This window comes from Emydura macquarii, unplaced genomic scaffold (assembly GCF_026122565.2).
Source record: "Emydura macquarii macquarii isolate MOO-44397 ecotype Brisbane River unplaced genomic scaffold, CSIRO-AGI_Emac_v2 contig_719, whole genome shotgun sequence".
NCBI lineage: Eukaryota > Metazoa > Chordata > Testudines > Chelidae > Emydura > Emydura macquarii.
Genome location: NW_027130856.1, coordinates 11,774,817 through 11,795,029, shown reverse-complemented (window position 1 = coordinate 11,795,029; position 20,213 = coordinate 11,774,817). Strand labels below are relative to the sequence as shown.

Sequence of the window (20,213 nt, the reverse complement as noted above, 5' to 3'; positions counted from 1 at the left end):
TCTGTAGGAGGGGAGGAATTTTACTGCCCTTGCAAAGTAATTTGTTAGGAAATCAATTCCTTTGATCTGCCATGACAGCTTTATTAGTATATTGAATTTTTCTACTCAGTTTGATTTTTATTCTTACCATTTTTTTAAAAGGATTCCTCTTAACAGATCTGGTGTAATGAGATTGATACAAGTGTAAGAAGTGCCTGTGGCAAGTGCTGTGTAAACACTCAAAAGTCATCTCAAAAGGGAATGTGGAAATGAAACATTCACGAGGATTCTAGTCTCTCCTGCAGGAAGCTAAAGATTTGAATTAATGTTTGTTCATCGGTTCTAATCCTGCACAGTGCAGAGCACTTAGCTGCCATTGATATGAAAGGCAACTGAAGGTACTCTGCTCCTCCTGGGATCAAGGCCATTGAATTTGTCGCCAGAAGCCATACTGTTGAGGATCTACTATTGACCACACAGTAAAACTTTAGGGAACAGCTCACTAATTGCATTCTCTTAAAGTCAATGTAACAGGCATAGCCAGGTTGCACCTCGGTGTGGAAATATCTGGCTTTTTCCACAGACCTTCTGTCTGTGTCTTCTCCTTGTTTGCTTGTCTTTCAAGGGGGGGGGCTTGACTGTAAAAGCTATGAAGGCCTACACCTACCCAAAATGTACAGCATAGAGAGATCTGCCACCTCTATAATACTACTGACAATATCCTGGTGTATGTTCAAAACTGCTGGCAAGCTAAATACACTCAAATACAAAATAAACACATCTGCCACTTGTGTTGGATTTTAGTTGCTCCATGTAGCTGAGTGCTGAATTGTACCATGAAACAAGTAAAAAAATTGTACCCCATCTCCTTTCCCTGACCCCTAAAAAGTAACACTTCATATGTAATGATGAGTTAAAAAAGAAAACAATCATCCTTCCATGTGAAAGTATCCTAGAGCTGTTTTAAAGCAAACGAGTTGCTTAGGTAACTGGATGATAACTGACCCTGGATTACTGTTATTACTGCTTAGTGCAACATTGTGCTTTTCCATCTTCAAAGCATTTTCCAGACATTAACTAATGGAACACACCCATCCCTATGCAGCTGATGCATGAAATAATGTGGAAAAAACTTACGGAATGCGACATGCCGGTTTTGATGCATATAAAATGATGCCACATTTCATCATCTATTAAGTGATCAAATAATTGGATTAATAAAAAAACCCTCTTTGATCTCCAGTTCACCTCCCTCTTTTCCTTCAAACAATAGGTTACACATTAGGAAAAATACTGTTTACCTTATTCAGATCTTCTGCTTTCTTTCCCATTATAGATTTTTAGCTTTTCTGCCTTTTTCCTTCTGTTCTTGTTTGAGGTTTTTTTCCTCCCCCATACTGTATTCCAGTGTTTTTTACTGTTAATGTTGCTTTGATATGGTTGCTTTGATATTCAGCAGAAGGGGCAGAATTCTCTGCTTCATTGTGTTGGTGTTGTCACAGCTACGGCAGCAAGGCAAATTCACTTGAATTCCCACAGTAGTGGGACTTCCTTATATATTTTCCTGAACACTTAATCTTATTTCCATCATGTTTCTTCTCTTTTTGTGTGTTGGTGTGGGTGGGTGGGTGTGGATTCTGTCCTATCTCCTCTATCCATCTGATCTTTTGGTCTACTTTCTCCACTTTCAGAATCTCGACTCTCTTCCTTCCCTCCGAAGACCCAAATTCACCCTGTCTCCTCATCCCTAGAGTCAGCCTAACAGAACTCTTTCCCTCTTGGCACTAGACCGTTCTCTCTACTGCAATGCTTACTGCTTCTACAGAGACCTCATCAGTGGGATGGCTTTTTCAGCTGCAGCAGGGGAACAAATAAGGAAAGAGTCCTTGATTAGTACTGTGGGGCTCAGCTTGCATGCTCTGCTGCTCTGGAAGACTGAGGCAATCAGGCACCAGTAGCTTGATTGTCTGCCAGATTCTGGCAGACAAATTTCTGTTAGGGGAGATCCGCTGTGATAAGACACTGGGGGGAGAAAAGGAGGCAGTCTCAGACTTTGTGCAATAGCTCAGAGGGCAGTAACGTGTCTGGATGGTAGGTAGTAATATGATCCCTGTCTTTACAATGGAGAAACAAGAATTAAGTTTAAGTGGCTTGCTCAAGACACCAGACTGAAGCTGTCATAACCAGGGTGTAACTTAGTGGTTCCTGACTTCCAGCCCAGTTTCCAGTTATTTCAGGTGAAGCGAAAGCCTTGATGTGCATCCAGCTTATTTCTCCTGATTTGTCTGCTTTTCAGGTGTGGCAGATGAGGAAGCTCTTGCTGAAGAGTGCAGCCGTAGAGGACAACATGCCCTACCTTTCCAGTCTACCAATACCCGCCTCCTGAAGTCCCACAAGCCTGCCAGTTACCCCAAACATGCCTATCATAATGATGAGGTGGAAGAACAGGATAGAGCTCGAGTTACAAGCAGCTTGGAGACCCCTTTTTATTCCTCAGGTGTGCACATAAAGGTTAATGAGAAATGTACAGAAAGTGACTCGTCAGTTAGTCAGAATCAAAAATCAAAAACCCAAGAAAGAAAGCATTGCTGTATACTGACTTAATGCTAGCTCCCCCAAAGGTAATGAATGCCAGCATGTGTGCTTTCATTCTGTACTACCTGCTCCGCAATTCAATCTAGATTCACAAATGCCCTGGACGGATAAGGCACATTCTCCAAAGGGAGGTGAGAGTATGACCTAGTAGGAATGAGCAGAAAGTAATGCTCTCAAAAATATCTGTACTTTTTGCTTTTAAACACAGGAAAGTCTTTAACTAATCAGTATGCTTTCACCTTTATTAAGTAAACTGGCTTTTCTTCTTCAAATGAAAGTAAGTCCAGATTTCAGCAACTGAATATTCGTTCTCGAAGTGGAAATTCCTTGAGCCCAAAGTCTACGCTGCAACTGGTAGCAAGCCTCCCAGCCCAGGTAGACAGACTTACACTAGCATCCTAAAAGTAGCAGTGTGACCATTGCAGCTCGGGCTCTCAAGCCCATCCAGCTCCCTGTGTCTGTGGTTGGGTAGCTAGCCTGGGTCTCCACCAGCACCACAGCATCTACACTGCTATTTTTAGTGTGGTAGTGTGAGCAAAACTAGCGCAGGTCTATCTACCCCAGGCTGGGAGGCTTACTCCTAGTTGTAGCATGGATATATCAAAGGTGCTTTGCACAAGATTGTCAGGTAATCTTGATTTCTGGTGCTGAGAGCTCAGACTTTTGTTCTACAAAAGCAGCCTCCAAAGTTAAATAAGGAAGCCCAACAATTGACATGGTTATTTTTTGCCATGATTTTGACCATGTGATCCAGTCATCTGTCAAATTCTATGTGTGATTAGATCGCCCTATATTCTTGTCTCCTGTAACACTTTTATGGATCCAATACATTTTGTAGCTTGGACAACAAAATCTATTTGACCACTTCAGTTTGTCTGAATAGTGAGTCCTTGGTCATACATAAAACCTGGTCCTGCAGTCTTCAGACATGCAAAACCCCTATTAAAGTAAATGGGAGACTTGCCTGCCCAGTGAATGGCCAACTGCCATTGTTTTTAACGGGAGTTATGCCTTAGGGAGCGAATGAACTTGAATAGGGCCTAGCAGGGGAGGTGATGACTCATGAAAAATACCAAAAAATATCTGTTTGAATATTGCTCTTTATGGATCCTAGTTCCTTGCTCATCAACACTGCTGGGCAAAAAAAACCTATCTCAAGTTCCTCAGCTTCTGCTGTATTTCTCCACTTATGAGCCTCTGCTTGTGACATTGTCTTGCAGTACAGCCCAAGATGTGAAACACAGGATTACTTTAGACTGGGAAATAATCAGCAGAAGTGAGTGAATGTTTGAAAGAGAACTTTTTTCCTGATGCTGCGGTCCCTGGGAGTTTTGCCTACTTGAGGACTGGGGAATTGGGCCTTTAATAAATAAATGTATATAATGTAGCAAAAACTCTTCTAGGGATGAGTCTGAACCAAATTCTGGAGCTGAAGATCTGAAATGAATCTGGGTATGAATTTTGTGGCTGTCCCGTGTGTCCAAGACTCCAGAGCCCTAGATCTGAACTTTGAGGGAATTTAGGTTCAGTTTCTTCTAAATGGAATGGGAATTTAACACTTTCTGAGGTATCCAAGTTTCTGACAAAACATCTGTTTGAATTTCCTTTTTGCAACCTTAACACTATTTACATAGTTTTTAGCTGCAAATCTCCTTACACACTAAATGCATTAGGCTGTAATTAAAGTAAGTCCCAAGTAAATATGCACACAGATATAAACGTGACTAATATAACAATAGGTCACTCACTGTCTGCCATGCAGAATCTTGTCATTTCTCATATAATCCCTTGCCACTTTTTTCATGTTCATTCAACAGATGGAAGGACTTGGGGTGGGGGGAATCCTGGCCCCTTTAAAGTAAGTTTTGCCAGTGACTGCAGTGGGGTCAGGAGTTCACTGTCATTCTGTAAGTATTTTACACATACTGCTTGTTCTCTGATACATGATTGCTGAAGAAGCTGTGTGTAGGCTTACGTGATAGGATTCAAAGTTTTAAAAAAGCCAACAAAAAACACGATTCTGTATTAAGACTTTGTAGTTGAAGTTTAAGCCAAGAGTGCATTTCTTACAGCTAGGTTATTAACCTCTTCATAATGAGCCTTTATGATAGAAAATTGATTCTATATATACACCTGGTGCCCTTCACATCCTTGATTATGCAGATATCTTCCACTCTGTGATCCCCAAACATCACTTTGGCATCGACAACAATTGCTCACATGGGAAAAATGTTAGGTCTATCTAATGTCCTATTGGCATTTTTTAGCGCCTGATCCAAAGCCCATTGAAGTTGATGAGTTTTAACATTGACCTCAATCAGCTTTGAAATGAGGAAGAGCTAGCGCAATGTCGCCACTAACAAATGTCCATAGGCCATCTGTTGGGCACAGACCACAGTTTGAGACCCACTGCTGCAGCCGGGCACTGGACATAAGATTAAGGTAAAATTACTGAGTTCACCTTTTTTTTGAAGTTGCAAATGATTTGACTTCCATCTTCAAAAGTGTGGCCATCATGCAGGATTGTTGCAAACTTCTATTTAAAAAAAAATAAAAAAATCCATAAGTCTGGTTGAGAGAAATTTAGTGTGAATTTCCATTCAGTGGGACAATTTGTCACACAAACAGAACATAATTTGGTTTAAAGGTGTTGGGATGGAACAAATCTGCAATCACATTTATCAACTTCCTTGTGCTTTCCTATAGAAATGATGTTAAGTCTCATTACTAATGATTTTTAGCTGATAAATGGCTTAACTGCCTTTTAGAATATAGAAATCTGTGTTGAAACCACATTTGCCTCAAATGGTTGTATTACCAGAACAAGCGTAATTTGTGAAATCCAGATACTCTCCAGGTAAATCAGAGTTTGAACTTTAAAAAGCTGAGTTGCCTAGTGAAGTGGTTTAAATGTTTTAATATTAAAAAATAGTGTGCAATTAATACATATAAATTAAAAGCTCTTAACTTGTAAATTAATACTGCAAGATTTGTTTTTTCCCTTCTGAGTGATAAAGTATCCTGTATTAACCTATACCTTAAATACTAATCCATTCGTTGACACCCATTTTCATCTGCTGGCATTATTGAAAAGGAAACCATTTTAAAAGACTTACCTTAACTAATTTTGATCTAATTCTGGCATGGATTCCTCAGCTGAGAAATCGAGCTACTAGAATGTACTGTAACCACAATTCATTCTCTTTCATTGCAAATATCATGAATTATGTTACTAAGTGGTAAAATCACCAAATAATTTTGTTTACCCCCAATTTATTACTCTATAATTTACCAAGGTATTTTGATTTGTGTGTACAATGGGTGGGAAAATGTTTGGCAAGCTAAATGAGCAGAGTTGCTGGGGGTTGGGGGAGAGGTGGGAATGGAAACCTAACCCAAGGAATTTTGGGAGTCGGGGTGGAGGTGAATAAATACGCCCCGGCTGCTGCTATAGCCTGCATGGGGTATGGTAGCAGCTGGACCCCTATGTGGGCAGAGGGTGGGAAAATTGGCCAGTGGATTTGGTCACTGGCTTGCAGCTTCATGGCCTGGTCTCCGAGAGATGCTTTCAAGCAGTGCTGTCTGGCTCTTGTGAGGGGGGCATCCCCTGCACAACCATCTCCCATGGAGAGCGGTGAATCACTTGTGGCGGGGTAGACCTTCCTGGGCTGCGTAGCCTTGCAAGCTTCTGCTTGCCCCAGGGTGAGCAAAAAAATAAAATTTAAATTTAAAAAAAAACAAACCCTACCCAGTATTTCTTCATTAGCAGTATCATCTTTGTAAAGGACAGGCAAGTAGACCATGTTTAGGTCATATTTTCATGGCAATTCTGCTAGGGCTGACTAAACAGGTAGGTAACAAATATCTTGGTGAACAATGTAAAAGGAAGGCCTAAATAGGTGGTTAAAGCTTAGAAGCCTGTTTAACTTAAAAGTGAAGCTAAATTACTTCAGCTGGCTGGAGGATGAAGCTAGATAAACTCAGGTTACAAATAAGGTGCAGCATCTGAGCAGTGAGGGTAGTTAATTGGAACAATTTACCTAGGGATGAGGTGCATTCTCTATTAATTGAGGTTATTGAATAAAGACTGTTGTCTTTCTAAAAGACACACTATAGCTCAACAAAATTATGGACTTGGTGCAAGAATTAGTGGGTAAAATTCTCTAGGCTGTGTTATGCAGAGGGTCAGACTGGATCAGAACGGGCCCCTTTGTGGTGGTACAATCTGTCTCTCTGAATCAAATCATACCTAAATAGCCATTTGTAGTGTAACTGATAAGGTGTGAGGGCTTTATAATGGCACATAGGAAGGTATGAACAATATAAAGTAATTAATGATAACCTTCAAATAAGCTTGAAACCAGACCTTGTTAGCATTTAATGTATTTGGACTTAAAATAATCAAATACATTTTAAAGCAAAGTAATAGAAAATATTTTCTTTCTGTAGGCCAACCCCCTCTGTCTTCCCACAGTCATATGGCAGCCTGGGAAGCCCGGCGTGCACGACTTCCCAGGGAGAGGTTATGCAGGGGGATTCCGCCCTCAGGAGAGCCTGAGAGTAGTACTTCAACGTAGCTGTATCTGAGACTAGGCAGTGAGCCAGTGACTGAATCCATTGGCCAATATTCCCACTCTGTCCACACAGGAGAGCAGCTGCTACTGTACCCCAAGCAGGCTGTAGCAGCAGGGAGCAATGCTGCCAACCTGGAGCAGAGGAAAGATTGATTCACCTCCATCCCTTGCCTCCCTACGATTCTCTGTGGTAAAGCCAGTGTCAAAAGATCAGGGTGTGTCCTTCGCGGTTGATCACAATGAATTGGGGGACAGGAGGAAGTAGAGAAGCTGCTCTGGGGGATGCACTTTGTGCTAGATACAGGCAATGAAAGCAGCCTGCTGAGTGCATTGTTCTTCCTGGCTCCCTGCCGACCTGCTTGCTCCTACTCTCCTCTCTGCAGGCTGGGAGGCAAGGGAGTGAGGTTCCTCTCACCGTCCCGCCTTCATAGCAGAGTGGAGGATTCGACACCTCTCTCTTTTGCCTCTTCTCCCACTCTCCCCACTTGATTCTAGGAGGATGAAGAGGACCACAGAGGCACTGAATAGTAGTACTCTCTGTAGGACACTAGTATATTTAGACATACTCTGTCCATACATCCCTCTTTGTGGCTTCTCAAGGGTGTGGTGCACTTTGAAGCCCTGGACTAAACACCTCTGTCTCATGCACTCTGAAGATTCAGAAACATTCGGTGTGCTCTGAAGCCCAGTTAAAAGGGGGACCCAGTGCACTGGAAAGCCTAAAGTAAGGTACAGCCTTAGGCCCAGCAAGAGGCTGTCAGATTTATTGATCCCTGCTAGGGGGAGTTGTTTGAAGTCATACAGCTTCAGTTTTACTTCATGGACTTTTAAACAATCAAGCGGCTTTCTTTTGACGTCTTCCATTAGGCGGAAGCTTTGGTGGGGATTGAAGTAGAAAGTGCAGGTGAGGAGGTAGTGCCATGTAACTTAAAACAAAGATTCCAGGAATGGGTCACAATTCCAGATGGCTACATTGCCTGAACTGCTTCACCTGGCTCTGTTTGTGACAGGAGTTGACAAAAGCAAGAAAATGCTTAGTTAGTGGCCATCTGTCTTTTAAATAGGCCTATTTTCTACATGTTGAGGCTTTGTGAAGCTCTGACAAACCTATTTTCTTTAAGGCCTCTCTATCCTTGTGTAGTCTCTCTCTGTGTTGCAGTACCTAACCTTTAGAAAAGTACTATGGTCATTTCTGGATATGAGAACTTTCTCTGTCCTCTATCCCCCCCTCATTCGCCCTCCTCCACCAAACCAAAGTATTTGACTGACAAGAGACTGTAAAAACCCTAAGCCAGTTTCACCAAATCCTGATTGTGTGATTTTCCCCCCCTCCCCCCCCAATTTCATCGCTTCATCTTGTTGGCCGCTGACTGACACTCACTCTCCAGAGACAAGTATTTCAAATTAATCAAATATTAACATTAACGAAGGAGCAGTGTCACTATCTCAGCACGATTTGTAATCTGCCTGCCTGCTGTTAAATTGTGCTGTTCAGTAATTCAAATAACTTTTGCCCCCAAATTCAATGGAAAACAATCTTGTATGACTACTAGATACACTTGAGTTGTGAAGGTCAATTGGACTTGGGCTACTCTTATATAAGTTGAAGGACTGAGCCCCTTGCCTTTAGGAGTTACCTGTTTGGGTCAGATTTTCTGCTGGTGCAAATCAGCATAGTGCCTCTATCTGTGGAGTTATGCTGATTTATACCTGCTTAGAATCTGTCCCACTTGGATGAGGGAGAAGGGACTTCTTCATCACAAAACTTAGACCTGAAGATCCATTAGTCCTATCTTTCCAGGAATGGTATTTATTGTACATTCACTAGTTTTTTGGCAATCTAATTTAAACGTGCCATGTGATAGGGCTTTCACTGTTTCCCTTGAGCGATCACTCCAGAGACTAGGCAGAGATCTTGTCAGTCTCCCTGTTCCTTAGTACCTTTTTATTCTAACACTTAGTGCTAGTTTTGGTCAGTTATTTACATAATAAAGCATATTGTGTTCATATACAACAAATTAATTTATATTGGATTGTCTGCAGCCTGTTTAAGTGATATAGGGTTCCTTCATATGTCTGTGTTTTTTCAGAGCCATAGAGTGAAATATCAACTTCAGAAAATCACCTGTATGTGAAAGCCTTTTCAGAACTACTGACTGTTTTTTGTGAAGGGCAAATGAGAACAAGGCTGTAAATCATTTAGGCTGTAATGATTCTTTTCTGAATATCCTTGCTAACATAGTCATTAAACTGACTAGTTTGGAGTGGCTGATACACTACTGATTTCCTTTTTCCTACTAAAAGGAAAAATCCTCTGAATTCAGTCCATTTCTAACTGATTCTTTTTTATAGGCGCTTCTTCGCCTGACTACCTTATTCTTCATTGTCTTCTCTGCTATTCCAAGTTGTCTGATATCTGCTAGTGCCCTTCAGAGATAAGATGCCTCTGGTTTGTTGCATTCAGATATAAGGCAAATCAAGGAGTTTTTCCAATTATAGGTCAAGTGAAGTTGGTGAAGGGGCTTGACTTTCAGAGAAAACTACTTCAATTCATGAAGCAATATGTTGATGATAGTGCTTCATTCTTAGGGTAAGCACATGTTTAGTAACCTCTGTATGATAGCAGCATCTGTGGACATCAAGGTGGTATGATGCATTTGAATACGAAAAGCTTTGTCAACATTTCTACAAGTTACACTCAGAACACGGCTGGTTTTTCTCATCCTGAAACAACAAAACTGATTTCCACTTTAATTTGCTGAGACTAATAGCACATGGCAGAAGTACTAAAAAAGCAGCGCAGTTTCTTAAATCGTGGTGGTTCTTGGAGTGCTTGCTCATGTCCATTCCCAATGTAAGTGTTTGTGCTCGCCACATGCACTGGTGCCGGAAAACTTTTTCCCCTAGTGGTACCTGTACAAGCTGGCTCTAGCCCCCCCTTGCAGCGGCACACACATGCATCTGCATATTGGTGCTGCCAGCTCCCCTCCTTATAAGTTCCTTCTTGCTGCCAGTGACGGTGCTGGAATGTTCTTGCCTTCGCAAGTTCTTCTCATCTCCCTAGTGGTCTATTCATTGTTTTTAGCGTATATAGTTATTTGTTTCATTACAGTGAATTCTAGTTTAGTAGTTAAAATATCAGGGTCGGGGCATGCTCTGTTCCCCGGAGTTTAAACCCCGAGCTTCGTGTAAGAAGCCTATGCCATGGAGCAACCCTCATCAAAGTTGTCTAAAGTGTCTGGGGGAAGTCAGTCAGAGGTGTAAGATCTCTAAAAGTTTCTGCCTGTGGAGTTAGAAGGAGGGAATATCTGTCTCAGGGCCATTCTGATGGAGTCGGCTCTTAGACCGGTCTTGGAGCCCAGCAGGTCGGACTCTGCACCAAGCTCGACGGCCTTGGTGTGCAGTGTCCCTCTGGCACTCGCTTCATCCACCCGGCACCGATCTCCCTCCCCGGTTCCGAAAAAGAGGTCCAAGAAAATCCGCATGGAACGGGAATGATCTCCTGCGAAAAAGGCCAAGGGGGACCTGGTGAGACCCACATTGGGCTGCCAACCCTCCCCACCTCAGAAGGGTCCCTCACCTCAGTGAGCATCAACCCCAGCACCAGGCCCTCCACCAACTCTGGGTAGTGGTAGAGGTCCTCATTGCTTAGTGGTGCCATTGACTCCAGAGGCCTTCCAAGCTATGAAGGACCTCCTGGCGCTGCCAGTATTGCGGACCCCGAGGGATGGCAGAGCGCCACATCAAGATCTGGCACCAGCGTCTCATGGCAGCCCATCGAGGAACAGATCTGCTCGTCATTCCCCATCATCAAGGCACTGCTCTCCGGTGCGTAGGCGGTCCCCGTAGTCCAGGCCACACTCTTCGGGTCAGGATACTACCAGATTGGGCTCCTGCCACCGTTCCCCGGAGGACTGGCACCAAGCAGAGCACCGCTGTGGAACAGAGCAACGCAGGTCACCAGACTCACAGCTCATTTCCCCAGCACCACGACCCCGCTTGCCTAGTCCATACAAGAAGCCCAAGGACAAGAGTTGGTCCCAGCACACCCAGCATTCGGGCTCCTATTGCTGCTCTGTGGTGCTGGCACATGAACAACGCACTTCACACGGCACCGCAAGGTATTCAGAGACAGCACCACCATAGCTGTTGGATATCAGCACCTCATCCTCAGACAGCAATGAAGGTGTCCAGACTAGACAAACCCCAGCTCTGGTGCCCAGTTTCCCAATTGGTACCACCAACAGCGTGGCTGCAAGAACAATGGGGGGAGGTGGATGAAAGCCGGTACTTGAGGTCTAATGACAGTCACTGAGTAGGAGGTGAGAATGGGTGAGCAATTTACCTCTTGTTCTCTATACACTTGTATATTTATATGATGATCCTATGTTTCTCATTTCTACCTCTTCATCTGACAAAGTGAGCTGAGCCTCACGAAAGCTTATGCCTGCTAAAATTAAATTTGTTAGTCTTTAAAGTGCCACAGAACTCTCATTGTTTTTGCTGTATATAGACTAACACAGCTACCCCTCTGGAACTCTTCCAACGCGGCTTCCAATGTGGTGGACTCTGCAGCCAGGATGATGGCCTCGGCGATATTGATGAGGCGGGCATCATGGCTCCAATCCTCAGGTCTCCCGTCAGAGGTCCAGCAATCTATCCAGGACCTCCCCTTCGATGACATGGCCCTCTTTGCCGAGCAGACAGATGCCCAACTGCATTGCATGGACTCCAGGGCTACTTTGCAGTTCTTCTGTCTCCATACACCTTCCTCCTCTAGGAGGCATTTTAAGCCCCAGCAAGAACAGCGATCTCGGGACCACCCCCGCAGAGACTCCTATAAGAGAAGAAACACGGCTTTCAAGAGGCACCGGGGCCGTTCGTCATCTGCCGGCCCTCAACTGGGCTCTAGCTGCCATAACTGGGGCGGAAAGCAGGCCTTTTGAAGGTGCGCCCAAGAGCGACTTTCTGTCCATGGATCCAATCCCCCTTTTGTTTTCTTCTTGTTTAGCCCGTTTCAATAAGGGAGCCTTCTCCTCAGTGGGACTTGAACTTGGTCCTTTCCAGACTCACCGGACTGCCCTTTGAACCTATGGCCTCATGCTCCCTTACTTACCTGTCCTGGAAGGTCACCCTCCTGGTCGCTATCATGTCTGCCAGGCGAGTGTTGGAGATCAGGATGTTAACATCAGAACCACCCTACACAATGTTTTACAAGGACAAGGTCCAGTTACGCCTGCACCTGGCCTTTTTGCCTAAGGTGGTCTCCTATCTTCACTTAAATCAGGAGATCTTCCTGGCTGTTTTTTGCCCCAAACTGCACAACTCCAGTGAGGAGAGGCATCTGCAGTCTTAATGTGAGGAGGACTCTGGCTTTTTACATTGACAGGACTAAGCCCTTTTGTGTCTCTACACAGCTCTTCATGGCAGTTGCGTACTGGATGAAGGGTCTATCAGTTTCCTCACAGCGTCTTTCAAAATGGATCACAGCCTGCATCTGGGCCTGTTTTGAGCAGGCTGGAGTCATGCCTCCAGTGTTCTTGACAGTCCACTCAACGAGAGCGCAGGTATCATCTGCGGCCTTCAAAGTGCACATCCCCATATTGGACATCTGCAGGGCAACTACCTGGTCATCGGTACATATCTTTACATCCCATTATGTCTTAACGCAGCAAGCTTGGGATGACGCTGGCTTTGGTAGAGCGGTGCTTCAAGGGTCACGTCCATGAACACCTAAACTGGGAATGGAAATGAGCAAGCACTCGAAGTAGAAAGAATGGTTACTTACCTCGTAACTGTTGTTCTTCGAGATGTGTTGCTCATGTCCATTCCACACCCGCCCTCTTTCCCTTCATTTGGAGGTCCAGCAAGAAGGAACTGAGAGGGAGGGGGAGCCAGCAGTGCCTTTATGCAGGTGGATGTGTGCGCTGCTGCAAGGGGTGCTAGAGCTGACTTGTACGGGTACCAGTGAAAATTTTCCATCACTGGTGCATGTGGCAAGCTCGCATGCCTAAATTGGGAATGGACATGAGCAACACAACTCATGGAACAACAGTTATAAGGTAAGGAGCCATTCTTTACTAAGCATAAATTATGAAATAATGCTGCTGTCCACAGTGTAGGAGCTGAAATAATAGCCAAGGAACAAATTCACCATTGGCATAAATGGATGCAACTCCAATGAATTCAAAAAGCTGTGTTTGCTTGTCCCTGAAGTGAATTTGGCTCAAAGAATAATATGTGGTTCTGCTAGACCTGGAAACTTAACCTTAAGTACTGCGGTTGTGATATAGGCAGAACTCCCATTGATTTTAAATAGGCATACTGCTCAAAATCAGGAACCGAATAGGTCTCCACATTCCCAGTCTGGTGAATTATCCTATTTATCTCCCTCTCCACCCCCATGTCTGATATATAATGGTGAGGTTTTATTTACTTTGTGTCTGCCCTGTACGCCAGATCATGTTTCCCAGTGACAAAGTATTGCTGAGTTAGAAGCATTTTATTTTTCTTAAAGTTTTGCATAGCTGATCTCCAAGGGAAATGTAGACCAATATCATCAGTCTTAAATCTATTGTCTTTATTTCAGATTAGAAGTAATAGAATTAATTAGACTTGAATGGAAATGGTTCTATTTTCCATGGCGACTTTTGTATGCACCAAAAGCCTGGGCTGCAAATTCCATTTACCCAAAGATTGAAAAAGGAACCAAATGGATTCAGATACATGATTCTGGTTTTCACACATCTGTTAAATGCATGGGATAGTGTGACAGTGCTAGTTCTAGGGGGTGGGTAAATAAGGCATTCACCCCAGGCACCAACTTCTAGAGGGTAACGTATTGCTTGGCCTTTTTACTCTGCTGTGGTTGGCTGCTGTTTTTTTCTTGACTGGTGGGAGTAGGGCCAAAGAATTTTCCACTCTTGCTAATAAATGGCTGATAGACCTGACATGACATGACCTGATAGAGACCTGATCAAGACCCATAGAGAAAGCATATGAGGTGCTGCAAAAACAAAGGCTTGATTTTCATATCTTTTGAGGTGGAGCTAGATAGTTGCTTGAGTTTATAAATAGCTTAGTCCTGATTAATCCTTGTCCTCTAGCACAAGGTTTACAATATAAATCTACTTAACGAGCTGATTAAGCATGGGCAGGCTGATGTTTACCATACAAGGTGGGCTCCACTGAATGTTAACATTTAGCACATCATTTATTTACTCAGGATTAGTATTCCTTATCCTTAGAATGAAGAACACACAGTGCAGGTACTATGGTAACTTCAACTGCTGTGAACAGGGAATGGTACTGTCTGCATATGCAGTAGGCTGACTTATTTTTTGCTTCCATTTTGTAAATTATCTTTACTTTTGAGTCTCTTCCTGAATGGCTTTGAAGTCCTTTGGTGAATGTTTTTACATCTTTCCAAACTTCAAAGATACTTAAGCTTTTTCTCTCCTAGCTTTGTATTAGATTTAGTGAAATTGGTCACTAAAGAAACAAACCAAATTGGTCACTAAAGAAACAAATCAAATTAGACCAAGTCTTCTTGAAAGAATATTTAAACCATTCAGAGAAAGTGTGTGCATTTATTAAGGAAAAGTCAATTTAATATTATGAACAGTGTTTTACAAGCCATATCTCCTCAGGACACAAAGAAGGCAGCAAGAGGAGGAAGCAGAAGCAGAGAGAGGAACAGAAGAAGAAGAAGCCAACCAAAGGGAATCACTAAAACGGACTCCTCAGATACTCAGTACTGTTACAATGACACCATATGTTATCGTTACATTTGAGCACACTTTTTTGTGTATATTTTTTTGATTGTATACACTGTTAGTAAGGAAGATGACCCATGTTTAAAACTCCACTAAAATTGCACTATATTACCCTTTAGCAGCACAGAGGCTTTTTTGCCAGTCAGATTAGGGACTTCAAACTAGGCTGATCTTGGTTAGAGGTGCATTGTATTTGAAGTTTGGAAAACCTTGCAGAATCACGGACTTCTTCCTTCCCTACAACTAAATCTACTGTAGTCTAGTGTTTTCCTCTGGGATATAAGGTGTTGTAACAGTGTCTCTTTGTCTGCTCATTCTGGTATCCTCAGGCCGTTGAAATATCTGAGTTAAACCTTGATCCTGTTCCTATTGAAATCAATAGGAGCTTTCCCATTGACTTCAGTGGGAGTAGGACTAAGCCTTTAGAAGCTGTTACTTAAAGCTAATCTAGTAATAAGTATGCCCACTTCATAATTGCATTTTACCTTAACTTTTTTCTAACTTAAGCAGAAAAAAAACTATTTCTGTTACGATAATTAAATACGCTGTTATGTTTATATTGCATCATAAAGTTACATCTGGTGACTTAAGAAAGCCAGTGTGTGGTTCTGGTCTCCAGTAAATATTCATAGTGACTCATTCTGTGTGGTAGACTCCCAGTGAATCACTGAGAGTGAAATCAGTTTTCATCATTTGAATTTCTACAAAGTCTCTCCAGACAAATTATCTAAATGTTATTTTAAATTTATGCTTGGTTTCTGCTGAGTGGATTTCAGATCCTGAACGTATTTTCAGGTTCCATATAATTCTACCAAGTAATTCTTTTTAGAAATACATATTTAGAATATCAGTCACACATGAGAAAAGTATATTTACATCAGGTATATTGCAGGACTAAACTTCTAATTTGCAAACATTTTCTTCACTTTAAAAGGAATATTTTGAGTCTGGCAAGATTATTTCCTTGCTTCCTATAATTGTTTCATGGTCATGATACACTGCCTCTCCTAACCTTTTAATTTGTATTGAGCACTAAGTAGAATCCTTCTCGTCTTAACTACTTCCCTGCATGTTCCTTGCCAGTATGTTGCCTTTTCTCTTTAACCTATGAATAGTAATAAGCCATGTTTTTGTTTTGTTCTTTTGATTTTGCTCTTTTTGCCAGTATGTTGGTGATGTAACACTTAAACCTGGCACTGTTGGAAACCAAAATTTCCTGGAGAAATTCACTCATCCTTGGTATTTACAAAATGTAGCAATGCACACAATGATGTAAGGAAGAAGCTAAACAGAAAAGTAAAATCTGCTGTTCTAGAATGACTATTAAAATATAAGAAATCTTGGTAATCTAAAATATTTAGATGGTTTAGCATATAATGCTTGCATTAGGAAAATGTAACCTTATGCAAACTATGTAAGGGTACTTAAATTAGGTTTATCTGAATTTTAAGATTGAGAACAGTTTTTCTTTCACTTATAAGTACCACTTAATTGTTTTGTGCAGTGTTACTAATATTTAAAAATAAAGACAATTCTCTTTATTCTTTGTCATTTTTAACGGTAAAATAGTTTTGTTCTGACGCAAGTTGTTTATGCCTAAATTAAGCTTTAGGGTACTAAGAAAATGGAAGCTCAACATTCACAAGTTGTTCAGTTACCCATGGGGAATGGTTTCTTTAGCAAAGATTAACAAGATAATGTATATTTGTGCATATGGTAGAAATGCTACAGTGGGCACACTTAAAGTTAATTCTAGTTTTCGAGAGTACAATTTCCAAAGAGATTCCCTACACTTAGAATAGGTAATACTGTCAGAACTAGAAATATCTTAGCATTCATGCTGATGGAAATGCACTTGCTGTAAGCATGGTATTCATATTAACACCAGAGGTTACTTTGAATTCACTATTACATGGAATTTTGAAAATCATTCCATTTGGGAATTTTTTATGTTCTTGGAAAAATCCACACTACACACTTTAAGGAGATTCTTTCAGATGATGAGTACTCAGGGCTTACACTTGTCACCCCTTCTGTTACTATAACAGACAAGAAGAGGTGAGAACAGCTTAATATATAAATTTTAAGGTGCTATGACAACCAAAGCAGATCAGTGCATGGCCTGTTTGATTATGGACCTTTCCCTCTGTGGCCGCATGATCACTCTAATCTATCTTTTTTTATGTTTAGCAGAAGTTCCTGTCTCAAGAGCACTAAAAAGTAAGCAAACTGAACAATATGGTTAGGATTTTCAAAGATGCCTACGGGGGAAAGGTACTCAATTCCTAGTGAATATCAGTGTAAATTATATAGAAATAAAAGGTTTTGCATTCAGCCCGAGGAACCACTGGGGAGGGGAGAGGAAGAAAGGGATTATTTTTGGTAGCAGTTGAACCTGGCATCATTGAGCAGATTTGATTTTTCTCATCCTAATTTCAGCTGCTTGTTCATGCAGAGCCTTGCCAAAGCTGCCTATAAGAATTTGCCCCAAACCATGCCACCAATTTTAAGTATTTTTTCAATATCAAACCAGAAAAATGAGTATTTTTGGGAAACCTTTTGATCTACCTATTGCTCAAATCTGTGGTACTCCAATGATTGTGCATCCAAATGTGATTTGGACTTTCTTATCCTGCTCAGTTTTTTAAAATGAGCTAAATGCAATCAGTGTCTGACTAGTTTCAATCTTGCAATAGCAATATCTTTTGCATTGCAACAGGTGTTGACGTCTTGATTTGCTTGAGTTATTTCAGTCATTGTTTAAATCTGCATTAAGGTATCACACAGTTTATTTGGATGCTGCTTCTTGATGCTTTGCCTCTTCTCATTTAATTTGGGTATCTCTCTTTTCATGGGCCTCATCCAGGTGTATACTAGGAACCTTCACCACAAAAGCAGGATTGCTATCTCGGATATCCCATCTTAACTGCTTCAGTTCCTGTGCCTTTATGCCATTGGACTGCCTTGTCACCATTTTTAGATACCATCCCACTGTATTGTATTAACAGTTAAAGGCCTTTCTTGTTTAACCCCTTTTCTGATGGATTTGTGGAGTATGTGTGAGAAACCTTCTTGTCCATTATATCTACATTCCTGGCATGTGTTAACTAACAATTGCTGCTTAGTCACATGCATGATCCCTATGTCTGAAGTGATCATGTTCAGTTTTGTTTCACACCTCTCTCTTTCTAGAGGAAAAGACTATCTTTTAGGTCCCATCCTTCATAGCAAATGTCTATTCTTGGATTTTCATAATGTTCAAAGTCATCACTTTCTGGGATCTTCCTTTCCTGGTCTTGCTCAATTGTTTACCTCTTTAGCTAACTCTTCTCTTTCATGAATGTGATTAGATATTTTGTCCCCCTTCTACGTAAGAGTTGGGAGCTCCTCCTTCAGCTGTGTTCATGTGGTTTGAATTCAGGGCTCGTGGTTGGCATACCTGATTTCTGCTTCTGACTTAATCCCTCTTTGTGCCTGAGTTACCTCCTCAGCATGGGAATAACTGTTTCTCATTGCTTTGTAAAAGCACTACACTGCTTTTTCATTTTAATTGGGCTTGATATTTCTGTCAACTGATAACTAAATTGTCTTTTTGGGTCTTGCCTCAGCTATGCTGCAGCTGACAGCCCTAATATTCGGGTGGTAGAAAACATGCTGTAACTTGAACAGTTGCAGAATAAAAACACTATCACTAAAATACTTGGCGAGAGTAAGTTAGAGGACAACTGGACTAACGAATTCCATATAAACCTGCTCATGGACCACATGGGCAGCAGACCACTTTCCCTATGCCCACATCTGATGTTGTAGTGTCTGCTAATGGGTGTGTAACCCACATGCTTTTACGGGAGCAACTGATTACTTTAAAGAGAGGCAGAGGAGATGCGGATTTTTGGTTGGGTCCTCTGCACGCATCCAGAGAGCAGGACAGGGCAATTAAAGGCCTTGAGGAGGGTGCATGATAGTTACTGCGCATGCCCAGTAGCTGGCTCTGAAGCTGCGTGGAGGGTTTCCATTAAGGGGCAAGTAGCCTAGCATCCACCATCTGAGAGCTGAGCTAATCAGAGTTCAATGAGGGGAAAGGTTATAAATGGGGAGAGATGGAGACAGCCCTGGGGATTCAATGTCTGAAAGGCACAGGACTAAGATGTCTGCTGTGAGAGCTGTCCAAGAGCCTCCCTGTCTTGCTGGAAACTGAAGTGATGCCAGCTACTGACTTGGGCTGGAATTGCTCTGGTCTGTGAGGAGCCTTCTTTTGCTTGAAAGATTTTGATTTTTTTTTGAGGTGTTTGGAGGGGACCAGGTATTCTCCTCTGGCTCTGAGGAGTCTAGGTGACACACACACACGTACTTTTGATGCAACACTGCAGAGACTGAGAAGTCATCTCCATAAAAAAATTGGAGGGGGGATGTGTGCGTGCGTGCGCTCACGCTAAGGTATAACTTGCACTGAATGTCTGTAACGGTAACAAAACGATTTGTCTGAGTACACCGTGTTCATTCTTAAGAAGTTGCATGGCACATTTTTGTTGATTAACTGTAATACTGAAATGACTGAGAAGTACGCTCAAGTGCATGAAAGGGGAATGCATTAGTCAGGTGCACAGCGGAAAAGATATACTGCACCCCACAGCCCTTCCTGAAGCTGGGGGCTGGTTTTCCCGCCTAATGCGGGGCCACCTGGATCCTGTGACTCCAGCCAACAATACATCCTCTGCTTTAAAGGCTACATGATGTTTGGTCAGCTGGAAGATGGGGCAGTGCTTGATCTTAGCAGAATTGTCTCAGCAATTGTTTCTGCTACAGGGCAGGGGCATATTTCCCAAGTTAATTTCCAATGTTGCATGATCAATGTTGCTGCCTTCAGTTGTGCATTCACTTCTGTTTGAGCAAGCGGAGTGTTTCAAAGGCTCATTGCTCCGACCCAAAAAAGTTCATTTTATTTTGTCACTATGGAAGCCCCTACCGAGGTTCTGCTCCTTGCTTTCCTTTTGCAGGAAGAGTCTGTGACCTTTATGCAGATTTGGTGTGTGCTTTGTGTTTCTAGAGATGCCACTGCCAGCATTTTTGTATGAAAAAGGCTATTTTTAGAGAAATCGGATACCTCAAGACACATCACATATAATCCCCTACCTGTGGCTGAAAATGGAAATTGCTCTACATTGCCTGTTTCCAGACTATTTCCTAAATTCATAACTGCTGTGACCCACCTGCCCTCCAGCCTGGATTTCAGGATACCTACCACCAAATTAGAGCACACTTTTGATCTCTCTGAATCTGAGGCTTGGTT

At 42.2% G+C, this 20,213-nt stretch overlaps 1 protein-coding gene across 5 annotated transcripts in view; it reads left to right on the top strand.

Moving 5' to 3' along the window:
• The window catches only part of DNAJB6 (DnaJ heat shock protein family (Hsp40) member B6), a 101,387-nt gene extending 84,923 nt beyond the window's left edge, over positions 1-16,464 (top strand). For 2 of the 5 annotated variants that reach the window (XM_067542703.1, XM_067542704.1), the window contains exon 9: positions 2,276-2,794. In XM_067542703.1, coding sequence (XP_067398804.1) covers positions 2,276-2,583 — 308 coding nt within the window. In that variant the 3' untranslated portion in view covers positions 2,584-2,794. Of the gene's footprint in view, positions 1-2,275; positions 2,795-3,794; positions 4,220-14,797 lie in introns of those variants that run through there. The other 3 variants (XM_067542705.1, XM_067542706.1, XM_067542702.1) reach the window with 3 other exon arrangements.
• Positions 16,465-20,213: the final 3,749 nt, after the last annotated feature.